The 14670-nt window shown below is 42.6% G+C and overlaps 1 protein-coding gene across 1 annotated transcript in view; it reads left to right on the top strand.

The window, feature by feature from the left end:
* Window positions 1-14670, top strand: part of agrn (agrin) — a 162373-nt gene that overhangs the window by 134176 nt on the left and 13527 nt on the right. Inside the window, 9 exon segments of the mRNA XM_053317887.1 lie at window positions 229-421; window positions 2268-2483; window positions 2729-2958; window positions 4529-4663; window positions 7401-7491; window positions 7724-7888; window positions 8951-9062; window positions 12673-12789; window positions 14176-14359. Of these exon segments, the coding sequence (XP_053173862.1) occupies window positions 229-421; window positions 2268-2483; window positions 2729-2958; window positions 4529-4663; window positions 7401-7491; window positions 7724-7888; window positions 8951-9062; window positions 12673-12789; window positions 14176-14359 (1443 nt within the window).

Below are 14670 nucleotides of genomic sequence, written 5' to 3'. Positions count from 1 at the left end.
GTGAAAAGCTCAGCTCCTCCTCTTTCTCAAGCTTCTCCTTTTCATAAATCCGTCAAGCATTTTGGAAAAAAACATCACAAAAATAAACTGCTAGAAAGGCATATTTTTCTGACATCAAGTAACACCACCGCTCACACTTAATTATGGACATTAAACACCTATTATTCCACAATATAGCTTAACACATGATAATGACAGGATTGGCTTGTTGTTTTCATTCCTCCACAGTGATCAAGTACTTCATCCCATCGTTCGGTGGCCAGTCCTACTTGGCCTTCCAAACCATGAGCGCCTACCACACGGTCCGCATCGCCATGGAGTTCAGAGCGTCCGAGACGACGGGCATTCTGCTCTACAACGGCCAGGACGGCAAGAAGGACTTCATCTCTCTGGCTCTGGTCAACAGCAGGGTGGAGCTCAGGTGAGCATCGGCTGAGCGAAGAGGAGCGGCGACCCCGTCAGCTGTCGAGTCTGCCGCTGTTGTTTGATTAAATTAAATTAAATGTTAATGATCCCCGTGAGGAAATAGGGTCATTGCTTCAGCAGCTGACAGAGGATGTAGATAAGACTAAAACAAATAGAGAGCGTGGAAGATAATGAGGCAAATAATTACAGCTAGTAAACATGTTGAAAACACCACTGCCGAAAAAATAAATAAAGAGACAGAAGCTCCTTGACAGATTTGCAGGTTGAGGCTATGAACACGTGCGTTCAGAAATGTGTTCAAATTTGCAAAGCTGTGTATATGATCCTGTTTGATCGGAAAATATGCATAAAAATATGTGTGGGTGGTCCAACCTGGGCACTTCAGTTTGGACCTTGGTCAAAGTTTAATTAATTCATTAGAAGTAAAGATTGGGTATTTGCAGACATTTTAATACATTCAAGTATTCATTCAAGTATTTAATACCTATCTGATTATTTGTCTATGTACAGTCTCTCAATGACATTTCCAGAAAGGTTACTGTATTGTAGTATTTGTGATTTCAAATTGTGGGTTATGAATATATAACCCACACTTGATTCATGTGGTTGAGAGACTTTATGAGTATTAGACTGATATTCTTCTCCATTGTATGTGCTGTTTATGGTTGGTTAAGAAAAGATTTAAAACTACACTTTTAAATTCAGTATTGTGCTTTCATAATGATTGGGGACTTGCAAGAGACACAATTGTGGGGGTGGGGAAGAAAGATCAAAATCAATACAGCATAGGCAGAGGCCTCCTGACCTTTAGTTTCTAGTATAGGTCTAACTCAAAAATCATTGGACCCTGCACTTCCTGTAATGCATCTCTATAGTGTCTTTTGTTATACCCTCCCTTCCAGTATCCACGCCTGTGTTAGTAACACAGGCTCTCTGTTTAAAGATTTGTAGACTCAAAGCCGGGCTGAGTATCATTTCTTATGACTATAAAATTGACTATGACATGTAAAATTGGTGTAGTGCCCTTTAAAGATCTATAATAGAATCTCAACAATGGACCAGTGTCACTTTTGGATTAAAGCTGACAGTAAGCAAAAGTTTGTATTCAATCCGTCCTCCAATTAGACTATTTTCCTGTCAGAAAACCTGCAGAAACACTCAGTTATTATTGTTTCCCCCACAGTGGAATTGAATGCATAAAAAATCATTCGGGGTAAAGCAGCCTCTTCTGAAGAGAAATGAATGGTCTAATTAGAGATTCTGCACTGTGTCTGTTTTGGACCTATTATTTCAAACACCACTCGCTTTCCTTATCTTTTGGGTCTTTTGTGTTACACCCTGATCCCTCGAAGCCCTTGCAGTTCCTCCCAACCTGGCCAGGTTAGATTTTTCCATTCAGAATGAAATCAATAGCGAACTCAAGGAGATCATTAGTCACTTGTGCTTTCATATGGAGCGCTGCCTCAATTCCAGAAATACAGCTGTGAGATTACCACCCACAGCTCTGCAAATCCAAGACGTGGGGAGAAGAACTAATTATTTGTGGCAGATAATTGCTCTCAGGTTGCGCTAATACTACCATATGTGTGGGTGCAGATACACGACAGCTCTTTTCTGTGAGGATGTGGCCCTTTTCTCAACAGAACCTCATTGGATAAAAGGTTGAATTAAAAAGAGGGTTCATTCCAGCAGCATAGTTTAGAATTCCAAATTGTACCTTATTTATTTTGTCTGTACAGTCTTATGGAGCAAAATAAACAGATTTGTTTACATTGGGCACTGGCCAATAAAGAATAAACATGACGAAAGATCATCTAATGCTTTGTATCTCTCCTGTTCAGGTTCAACACAGGCTCGGGAACCGGCACATTGGTCAGCAAAGTCCAAATCAGCCAGGGTCGCTGGCATCAGCTGGTGGTCACTCGCAACAGACGCAACGCCATGCTCAGTGTGGACAACGAGCCGCACATTGAGGGCGAGAGTCCACGTGGTACAGATGGCCTCAACCTCGACACCCACCTGTTCATTGGAGGAGTAACCGAGGAAATGAAGCAGGAGTAAGACTTTATATCTCTTCTGTCACACAGTTAGAACAATGGGAACATTCAGGGCACAAAGGAAATGTGCCAAAAATCCCATCAACTGCAGATTCTATTCTTTCACTATGGAGTGAACTGCATGTCTTTGGCAGCATTCAGACTGACATTTATTTGAATGGAGACAGCCTTGATGCTATGTCAAATTTTGACAATACATTTTAACCCCTCCCTTTCTTCTTCTTCTACTTCTTCTTCTTGTTCAGTGTAAGGGAAAGGACAGGGGTGGCCACAGGACTGGTCGGCTGTATCCGCTTGCTTGATGTCAACAACCGGGTACTCAACCTGCAGGAAAGCGGGGGCGACAGTCTTTACGGCAGCAGTGTCGGTGAATGCGGCAACAACCCCTGCCAGCCAAATCCATGCAAGAACGGCGCAGCATGCCAGGTCAAGGAGGCAGAGATGTTCCACTGCAAGTGCAGCAAAGGATTCTGGGGTAAGATGTCAACAGAATGAAAGCTTTAACACTGCAGCAATGCAGTTCAGTTGTGTTCTGTTTATACTGAGATTTCTGAACGCTGATGGATTTTTAAGAGGCTTATTTCAATGTGTGTGCAGAGAAATATGTAGAAAAATGCGTCTTATTCATACGTTGTCATTTCAGACTTTTCTAACACCTTGTGGTTAAAATTATGTTTGTATTTCTATGCCTTCTTTTCAGAGTTTCACTGTAGTCACGACTTGCCCACAAATCCTAAGAAAGCTTGACAGCCTAATTTGACAGTGCAACTCATGCCCCCAGCAGAGCACTTGAGGTCATTCTGTAAACACCAAAACTGTCAAATATGTGTGTGTCTGACACAGAAACCAGGGATAAAATGTTGACGCGGTAAAGAAAACATGAAAACTTACACCAAATGCTCAGTGATTGGCCTTTGCCCTATTTCTACTTTTACATCCATTCCTCCTCTTTTTTCTCCCTCCAGCAGATGCCAACTAACAAGCAACTCAGAGAAAATATAGTCAAGAGCAGACACCATCAGGGCCTAGCCAAGCGTGCCCCTCACGGTTTGCTCCAAAGCCTTCTGCACAAAGTTCCACACCAAAACCAAATTAATTGTCAGAGTTAACTTTTATACTTTAATGGTAAAAGATTTTACTCCCACATGAGGCTTCTCGGTGGTTAGAGAAACCACCTTTCAGACAAGCCATTCTCTTTGAATTGGAGATGTGGATCAATAAAATAACACATTACATTATTATTGCCTTTCATATAAGAGGTGCTTTTATGTTTTGTTGGTATTGAGAAGCCTGAGAAGAAGCAAAGATAACCCTCCACTCTGAAGAAGCATTGCTGTGATCAAAGTTGTGCTGGCAACATGGTGTAAAATGAATGGTGATAATGAGAATTGGACTGTCGCCTGGAGACTCGTATTCAAGTTCATTTTGTCATTGCGTCAGTTTAGTGGCCAAGATGGCCAGTCTGGAAGAGAGGGACAGATCATAGAAATAAGAGAGAGTAAATGGTTAGAGATAGTTGTAGTTAGATGGAGGGCAAAAAAGATGGGAAGGAAGGAAAGGGGCTGAAGAAAGAGCTGTTATAGAGAAGAAGTGAAAGCAGAGGATAAAAGACAGCTTCCAAAAGCACAAGTGAGGAAAAATGGGAGAGTCCTGTGAGCTCAGCGGGGATGGGGTTCATTAAAGCGCTCTCCCCACCACAGGCTCTGACTGCTAAAGTAATGATGGGTGAATTCAGATGGGCTGTGGCAGAGGGCAAAACCATCATCCACCAGACGCTCCCGAGTCATTCCCACAGTCGGCGTTGGCCCAGAAACATGGCCGCATGGCGGGGAGGCCCTCCACTGTTTAATCTGGACGTGTAATATTTCCAAATCCTATTAGAAAATGACCTCTATTACAGAGGAAATCCTCCATCCCGCTTCTCTCCCCCCTTTTTTGTGTGTCTCAGATGGAATAAAAAAGAAAGTGGTTGAAAACCTTGCGGGTTGTTTAAAGTTTCATTGATGGTTTTTTCATGGTGGATTTGTGTGTGTGTGTGTCTCTAGGTCCAACTTGTGCTGACGTCCACGATCCATGCGACCCCAACAGGTGCCATCCATCCTCCCAGTGCCAGGCGCTGCCCGAGGGAGGCTACAAATGCGAGTGTCCAATGGGACGTGAAGGAAGGCACTGCGAGAAAGGTAATCTGAACTAAACTGAATATTCTGCTATAAATCCGTCACTTCACACCACAATTATTCTCTACATTGCTCACCGAGGAGTAGAAGTGTTGGAGTCAACTGAATACCATCCTCCTCAATTTCTGCCTTTTTTCCTCTACTTTTAATTCCGCTCCATGACATTTCCATCCATCCTGAATCAAAAAGGGAGATCAAACGTGAGAAGGGTGAAGAAGGGGGGATTGCTTGAGCCTTCAGGGTGGGTGGGGATAGGAGGGTTGCTGGGTTGCGGAACTGAGGCAGGTGATTGGCCCCGTCGGGCGGTTCACTGCGTCGACTCGGCCGTGCTCGTTAGCGAGTGAGCGGCATCTTCTCCCTCCCTGCCTATCCGCCCACAGGTGTTGTGTTCAAACATGTTTGTTGCTACTTAGCTCCACCTGACAGAGCCGGGCACGGCTGGGGAAAACACCAAACACGTCTCAGCTGCTTTTGAAGTTCATCGTTAGCACTTTTTGGCATTGTCGTATTTTTGAAGTCTTCCTGTCTTTTTTTTTCTCCCCTCCCTTGCCTTTGTAGATATTGTCATGACTGTTTGCAGAAGTTGACTTCAGCAACTGTGAATAAAAGAGAATATACAATCATGTACATTCTTAACAAAAGAGAAACATGCACCCCTTGTACCCCAAACACACTGGAATCCTAAAAAAAAAAATGTGATGGGAATAACCTCCTTCCAAGCCCCGAGTCCCAGTTAGCAGGTGATTAAAATAAATTGAGGTGAACTAAAATCAATGCTGTGCGAGCAGGAGCGTCTCCCGTTCCAAAAGGCTATTTTTTTCACAGGAATCAATGAGATGACTAATTGCATCAGTCCTCCCTGCCCATGGTGATTAATGGGAGCGTCAGTCAGCCACAGTGTCAGTCCCAGACAGGAGCTCACAGATAAGGTGGCAGCCAGGTGGATGTACCCTTGAGGGCCGCTCTGAGAACAGTTAAAAAAGACAGGTAGCTTAGAGCCCACTCATCAGGAAGCCCGAAGGCGAATTAGAAGTAATATGAAGCATGTTTGCCAGAGAGCATCAGAGTGTGTTCAAGCTGAGCCACCGTTTCCATTTCAATTCCGCCGAGGTTCGTCAGTGCAGCTCTCTGATATAATATTCACCATCAAGGACTTTTCTCAAGGGTGTTCCAATAGTATTGAACGGCTTACTTTCCTCAGTGCTTTTACCCCGCGATAGTGTAAATCATTACAATTTAGTGATGAAAGCAGGATCACTCGGACTCAGCCGGTCCTTGAAAAACTAACTGCAGGGGGGAGTTTAAATTTCAACAATGTTTTACATTCAGCACATTAAGCTAAATTAAGCTGGGGACAAGTTAATCTGTGTGTGTATGTATGTGTGTGTGTGTGTGTGTGTGTGTGAGTGAGTGTGTGTGTGTGTGTGTGTGTGTGTGTGTGTGTGTGTGAGAGAGATAGAGAGAGAGTCTGTGTTAAAGATCCCTTGATTCCTAATGCGAATTTATTGAAGATCTGATTGATTGTAGGCGGGATCAGGCAGGAGATTTGATTGCAGCTACAAAATTTTTAACAGGAAAACTTCCTTCCCTAATTTTATAATGTTTTGATGGGTTTTATAGCAAGTGCTAATTAGATAGAATTTTTCAAATATAAACAAAATGACCCCCTCCTAGCTCTATTAGTGTTGCTTCTGCTTCACTAATTCCTCTAGTGTGTGAGCATAGGAAAACTGTGAAAAGTTAAACTTGACCAACTTTACTTGATACTCAACCTCAGCCCACTCCTCCATATGTCATCTGGGTTTTCCTCTTCACTCAATTCATTCCAATGCCTGGACCTCCAGTGACTTATTGATCAAGGTGCTCTCACATGGTGGAAAATAGAGGAAAAAAACCTCCACACTCCTCCTATAAGAATCTCTATCCTGAGCAGCTCTGTTACTCTGATAGACTTCAGTTTAATGCTCGATTCCTTGTTGTGTGTGCAAAAGCTATTTTTCTCTTTCTCCTCCATGGTGCGTGCCGTCATCATTAACAGTCTTCTGCACAATAGCTAATTAGCTCTCTCATCTCCATCTGCCTTCTCCATTCTGACTCGACTCAGCTAATCCCAGCCAATTACGAATAAAAGCCTTCTTCCTGGCTACGTAGGTATGTCTGTTTGTTTGTGAGTGCGTGTGTGTGTGTGTGTGTGTGTGTGTGTGTGTGTGTGTGTGTGCATCCTAGCACATGCCTCTGAATAATGATAGTTTAAAGCAAACACCATAAACACATACCCCCCGGGTGACACTTAAACGATATTTAATGTCAAGCCTCTTGTTAGAAGCATGGCACACTGCCTGTCCTAATCACTCCAGACAGCCAGAAACGGGACATCCATACGTACACCCGTCGCAAAAAGACATGAATTTGTAAAAAAGCCTGCCAAAATATAATAGCTGCATTATTTCATGGGTCCCGGCTGCGGTGTTAAACTCTACATGCCTTTAAAGGTTCTTTGTTAGACTATGGCACGCTGTGTAATCACTCTGACATAAGGGTTTTTTTTTTTATTATTTAGTTTGAATTTTTTCTCAAGAGAAAGTCTTAATCCCAAAGGCTACGAGAACACAAATCCATCTCTTTCCATAATGCTGACAGGTCCCTCAAAGATATACTCACTATACCTGAATTCCACTTCTGTCAGCAACAAAAACAGAACCCAGGGATGAATATAGTCTCTTTGGGGTTTTTTTCACAGTTGCTGAAAGAAGAGGGGCTTACATGCCACTGTTCAATGGAGACTCATACCTGGAGCTGAAGGGGCTTCATCTCTACGGCCATGATCTGCGGTAAGCCTCACGTGGAGCGCATGAAACCCTCACAGTCATGTCTTGTATGTATGACAGAACATTCGATATCTGAATTGACAATGAGGGTTAGACAAAGAGCATGTTATCCAGGCCTCAACCAGTGTACCAAAAGTAAAAAAACAAGCATCTGTTGTTCTATCTTGAGTATTCATAGTTGTATATCTCTGGCTTTTGCATGTATTTACTGTTTTTTCTTGCACTCCGTCTTCAGTCAAAAGGTCAGCATGACAGTGGTTCTCATGGCCAACGACTCCAACGGTTTGATATTCTATAACGGCCAAAAATCGGACGGAAAAGGAGACTTCATCTCTCTGTCCCTCAACGAAGGGATCCTGGAGTTCCGCTACGACCTGGGCAAGGGACCCGCTACCATCAGGTTAGCATGATCGAAGAGTCTTACAGCGTTTTTATATACATAACAATAAGCTGTGTGACATTGTGTAGAAGGTGGTTTATTCTGTAGGCATTTTCACACCATTTTCTGCAAGGAAAAAAAAGAAAGAAAGCGCTATCTCACTTTCCAAGCTGATCTCTAGAAATGTCAATTCTCTATTAGCCGGTAATGATACGGCCACCAGCGACAAAAAAAAAAAGAATATTATGTGCTATTAGAACTATAATATAGACTGAGCGTGACACGTGGATTTCCAAGTGTGAATAAATAGGTTATTTTTACATAAACATCCATGTGACTGCAGTGTCACGTTTTTGAGTCTAGTTCCTTCTTTGTTTAGTCTCAGTTTGTGATTCTTGCAGTCGTTTTTATCTTCTTTTTTTTACAGACATGAGAATCACATTTGAATCACATAAAATAGGCATTAGAGTGCAGCTGGTTGAGCAAACTTTACCTGATCCCCCTCTTACAGTACAAGCAGTGATGATGAATAGAGGCAGGAATAACAAATCACTTTGCTCATTCAAATAGTTTCATTCAGGTCAGTGCAGAAAATATATAGTACCTGATTAGTTTAGTTTCCATCATTGTATATAATGGCGTTATATTACACCTGGAAAAGGTGAACAAATATGCAGTCAATGCACACTATTTTTAACCCTCTGACGACCAACTCTGCAATCATTGCTTGTGTCATGATGTTAACACTCTGAGGTAACCATCTCTCCCATCACTACCTTCCATTTCACAACATAAATGATGCATTAGTCTCCATCGAGGGGACATGTGATGCTACTGGTATGTTCTAAACACGTCCATTACCTCACATGTTGCCACGGTCGCTCAAGAGTCTCACCTGCCCCATGCCACCAGTCCCCATCAACTGAAAAATAAAATAAATGTTAAAAAATATATTAAAAAAGATAATATATAGAATAAAGAGCTTGTTAGTAGAACTCTATTACAGCTTCAATACTATTATAGCTACAGCATATTTTTAAGAGCTTACTGTAATACAAATGTGTATTTGTGTGTGTGATTTAGGAGTAAGGAGCCCATCCAGCTGAACGTGTGGAACACCATCAACCTGGAGCGCTCTAACCGCAAAGGAGAGATCATGGTGAACAAGAAGGACCCTGTGCGAGGAGAGGCACCGGTAAGAAGGAGCAAGCTAACAAGTTCCTGCTCGTGGTTGCTTTAAGCATGCAAGGTTGATGGGCCTAAGCTATGCATAGCCTTGCTTGTGCCGTATATACAGTATTTGTTTGATCATCTGCGTGCTCTGACCACGTCATCGCCACAACCTTGAGCATTAGTGACCCTTTTTGCCCTTTGGGCACAGTTGAATCAGCAAACTTTCCCCCATTGCTGAGGTTTTCCACATCGCTTCACACCATGAGGTTCTGCCAGCTTGATTTGCTGAAAATATGCCGCTATCTTCCGACATCCATCAAGGTAAGAGGGAGAGCTCTAGATGAGGGCCAGCTTGACAACCCGTCTTAATTTTGGAAGTGCTGTAATTTTTTTTAAAACTCACTATAGCCTTTCAGCTTGCTGACATACTGAATATATAAACTAGTGTTGCATACAGAAAGTAAAAATAGCTTATACTACTGGTATACAGTCAATTTTATATATTCAGCCTTTAAGGTGGTGTCTAGGGAGGTGGAGGCAGATAAAGGAGATAGCAGCAGTGAGAACAGCGTAATGAAACTCTCCAGCTCTCCGCGTCTAGACCAATAAAGCAGGTACACGCTTCCAAATGAAGGCGATCTAATAGTTTGATAAGCCTCTAAGTCATCCAATTATATTAATAGTGTAATTTGTGATCATGAACATGCACTCTGTCAACTCCATCATCTTCGTCTAAGACGCAACACTCCGCTCTTTTTTTTTCTCTCACTGCTCTGTCCTTCCCCCACTGCCTCCCATGGTCCGGATGGTAATTGTGTTTTACTCCAGCAACAGAGGCAGAAAATCTTATTAAAAGAGGAGAGCAAGCGAGAAGCATAGATGGGTGGGGAGGCTGAGGGGACGCATGGGATGAGCTGAGACTAGTTATGGAGCTCAATGCAGAGACCCCATCCACTATAGCTCTCAGCTAATTCTCTCCTACTCCTTTAAGAACTAAGAGGGAGTTACAGTGCGATTTGCTCAGAGAAGCCCATATCATATCAAAGGTGGTCACACACACAGGCACATGTATGGATATATATATTGCATGCTGGGGGTGTTCATGGTATCATAGACAGCTCACGCTGCCAGCATGATGAAGTACATACTTTCAAAAGGCGCATAAGTACAGATAGGAGAAATAAAAATGTGCTTCACCTCTTATAGAATGGCAGGAGTCTGTAAATGAGTTTGGGTTAAACGGCACTATTCACAGTCTCTCATCCATGAAGTTTTTTATTTTCATCTTTTCTTAATGGCACCATCTGCCTCATGCATGGCCCTCTTAGATTGGCTTGGTCTTTTTTGCATACACTCTCTAAAGTGTAAACACACTCGCACAACTTTGTGGCTGCATGTGTACATATAGTATCTATATGCAAAGAGCATGCCCAAAAATAAAGCAAGTTCTTACTTTACTTATATTCTTTCTTTTTTTATGTACTTATCTCACTTGTTTGTGCTACACTGTAGCCGTGTTCAGTGCTCTCACAGATGTGCCTGCTGTGTATATGTCAGTGTGTTTTGTGGGCTTTTGCACTTGCCTAGCTCTGCATGCCTCTTCTGTGCACAGACACTTACTAGTCTTCCCCTAATAACTCTCTTCCTCCCTATTTTTTTCCTTCTCTATGATGTGCTGTCTGGAAATAAGAAATCACGCAAGGTAATGAGACAAGTCCCAGTCACACCTTAGCCCATATTTCATTTGAGTCACTCACTACTGTATGTCCTCTCACCCCCATCTCTCCATGCAACAACAGCACAGAATAAAAGGTAGTTCTGCAGAGCTGCGGGCAGCTTTAAAGATGCCAGTTCTGTAGAAAAACTTTGCCATTTCATAAGCTCATACACACACACACACACACAGCACGGAAGTAGAGATGCTCTTATAGAACGCGGTTTGGCTTTCACCTCGGTCCATCTGCTGTGGGGGTGGGAGGGGGCGGGAAAGGCAGGAGTGAAGAAGGAAAGGAGGCAGTCATCTTTGTGACTGCCATTGTTTTTAGCAACAAAGAAACGTCTTCATTAGTCTGGCGTAGGTGTGGATATCACGCCGCGTGCCGCGCGGCTGTCGAAAGTGAGAGCGAAGGCAGAGGAGGCGAGCGAAGGGGAGGAAATGCACCGTAGGAGAAGATGGGGTGCAAAGCCAAGCCGGGATGTTCTTTTGTCATCTGCTCTCACTTCTTTTCGCAAACAGGAACAATCCTCCATAATACCATAAAGTCGCTCACTCTTTCACCCACTCGCTCACCCATAACAACACAAACACTCACTGAGCATCACAGAGCAAGAGTCACTCCATGGAACCAGCTGCTCTTCTTCACCAGGTGCAGATTATTACCTGTTGGAGACAAAACAGAACATGATACACCATTTCATTGCATGAAATATCACTTTACAGTCATAGAAGAGTAACTTGACATTGATAAGAGTAGCATATTACAAAGGTGTTACATCTCAAACAACATCAAAAACCACAATTCCAGGGGAGCAGATTCACTTTGCATCTCTGACTTTCACCTGCAGAATGAGTGAGTGTTGCAGAGCAGTGAGACCTACATAAAGAGCCTGAGGTGGCTGCTCTGCAGTTGGTGACAACTTTTGGCTGAGCTCAGAGGCAGCAGCCACAGCTGGGTCCAGCAGTTTTGGCCAAGGTCCCTGCCCTGTCTCTATTGGAAGCGGCTCAAGGTGCAGTGACACAGCCCCAGGCCTCAGCCAAGCACCGCTGCCTCCTGTACTCCAAATCCCATCCTAAATAAAAGCTGAGTGGGTGCCAGCTCGCCTGCACAAAGCCTGTTTATTTGGCCCCTTCCATCATTTTTCCAGCAATTAACTCCACTTTACCCCTCTGGCAATTACTGCCCTACATAAAATAAAGATCATTAATTCCTTCCTTCTGAAGTGTGCCGGTCCTTCCATGCAAAAGAAGGAAGCGACACCTTGCTTAATGCAGAGCAATCGTCCCAAAGGTTTGGTGTAAAGAATCGAATTTCATAGCAGTCAGCTGCACAAATGAATTGCAATTAATGTGTCTCCACGCTTAAACTGTTTTAAAGGTCGCTGCTTATAATCAACCATTCATTAGAGATGTCTGTAAAGAAACCATCCATATCTCAAGTCTAGCCTGCTCCTGATTTCTTTTTGTAGTGTCTTTTTTATGTCTCACAGATAATTGACCATCTCTCTGAGAGACTTGCAAATCAATTACGTTGTAATGTATGTGCGTATTGACGTGGAAGGAAGGCGAGGAAGTGCAGTTAAAGCGTCTACCAGTTACAATATGGATAATTTTTAATGGCACAATCTATATGACTGTGACATGTCTGCAAATGCTGTATATAATAATCTCACTCTTTATATCTGGACCAAAAGGATACAACTTCTTTCATGCTCCCTGGACACAAGCACATAACTCCACTCACTAAAGTAAAACCATAAACCACTATGTCCTGGATGGAAGACCCCTTAGGGAAATTGCAAATGGGGTACAGGAAACTAAAAATTTTAGTTTTAAAAGCTACGTGTGGAGCTTTTTTCAAAACTGCATGGGTCTAGATCACCAGCTGAAACCTCTTTGTGTCCTGTCTCATCAGAACCTGCACGTAGATCTTAACCTGAAAGAGTCTCTTCTTGTTGGTGGAGCTCCTGATTACAGCCGACTGGCAAGAGTCGCTGCTCTCACAGATGGCTTCAAGGGAACAATCCAAAAGGTAAATGTTTACAAGCCTCTATTTCTTCAAGGAGTATTATGTCATTGGCTCTGCTTGTGGATTCTAGTGATGTATCATGTATAATGTGTTATTTTAATGACTCTGGGCCCTCATGCCCCAAGACATACAGTAGCAAAGTCAAACGAGTTATTAGCTGTCCAGCTGTCATAACACAGACCCCCCTATATTAGTAATTTTCCATTATACGCTCACACTATGACGGGCAGTGGCTCTGCTCATTTGGATTAGCATGTACTAATAATAGAATGCACATTTTGAAGTCCCTCCATTCCACTTTTCTCAGATCTTTCCCTGACAGCCTTCCAGTTTTTTCCCCTTCCACTTTCCAGCAAAAAGCTCATCTCTGAGTGCCAAAAATAACCCAGTAGAACAAAGGCAGGATGTTAGTGTTTGCGCAAACTTGTCATCAGTTCTTCTCTGCAAACTTTCCCTTGACAGTTTCGAGCAAATCAAAAGCTAAATGTGGCATTTGTCTTACTTGGCCTTTAGGGAATAGTTAATTATGAGGAAGATGCTCTGCATTCTCAGCTTGATGTGCTGTTTAACATGCTTGTTGTATAAACACCTAATTTCGGAGGCATTTTCCTATGTGCCGACGGTGTGGAGCTCATGTTTAGGTGATGAACATGTTAAAATGAATTGATCGTGCTAATGTAATTATTTTATAATGATAATTGAGCAGAAAACACAAAGCCCCATAAATTGATGCTCTCTGTTGGAAAGGGAACCATGAGTGGTAACAAATGATAATCTTCAAGTGTTTTGCTAAAGAGATTAACATTAAATCAGATAAATTTGACAACAAAAGTAATAAATCAAGGATAAGAGATTTAGAAGTAAGACAAGACTCAAACGGTAACCCTCTAAAGAGTGGTACGAAACAATTAATATAAAGAGTATAATAACGTAGCGCTTTGAAAATAGTTTTTAAGGAGTGATTTATGAAATTAAATTGTGTGTCAGACAAGGCGCGCTGGTGGTTGGGTGTTAAATTTGAGCATCTGGGTTTGTTCTATAGAGTCTGACCTACACTAGCAGTTTTAACATTACCTGAGTATGTAGTATATCATTATTGTACATTAAATACAGTACTAAAGGGGTAAAGGGGTACTTAAGTGATGTAGTATTGTACTTCTAATTCGTTGGAAAACTCACAAGAAACTAATTCTTAAAGGAATGATGGAAGACATGCTGATTTTTAGTCCCCATTATTGAGTCAAGTCTGTATTTCTAATAACACAACCAGTAACATTAGCTGGTTGGACCCATCTTGCCTCCAGTTTCCAATGACATCATCAGGGTTAAGATTGAGTATAGCAGTACCAAACATCTAGCCCCCATTAACCCTCTGTTCCCTGCTCCCAGATCATTCTGATGGGTACGCCCATCCTCATGGAGGTGAACGCCCTGCGCTCCAGCAACGTGGCCATGTTCCAAGACCACCCGTGTTCCCAGGAGCCCTGCCTTAATGGCGGGCGCTGCAACCCCCAGCTGGACACCTACGAGTGTGCTTGCTTCAGCGGTTTCTCAGGGGGAAACTGTCAGAACAGTGAGTATCTGCGGTCGTCGCTGTCTTCCTCATTATTCTTATGCCTGTTAATGAGCCACATAAAACCACAAATATATATATTTATATATCTTTATGATACAGGTACATGTAAGTTCATGGCTAACAACACTTACTGGATTGAGATGTAATTGTACAAATCGTTTCACCTCCTTGTCCAACATTTGTTTAATTGTAAAAGGGATGAATGGCAGCGTTTTTGCTGCTTTTAGAACATAATGTGAGTGGTAGTGAAATCAGCACAGCTTGTTCCTAGCTTGCTTCTATGGAAGGTGAACTCCTCGTGTCATTTT

This window comes from Scomber japonicus, chromosome 4 (genome assembly GCF_027409825.1).
Source record: "Scomber japonicus isolate fScoJap1 chromosome 4, fScoJap1.pri, whole genome shotgun sequence".
NCBI lineage: Eukaryota > Metazoa > Chordata > Actinopteri > Scombriformes > Scombridae > Scomber > Scomber japonicus.
The sequence above is the reverse complement of the archived record's forward strand: the minus strand, read 5'-3'. Positions and strand labels throughout refer to the sequence as shown.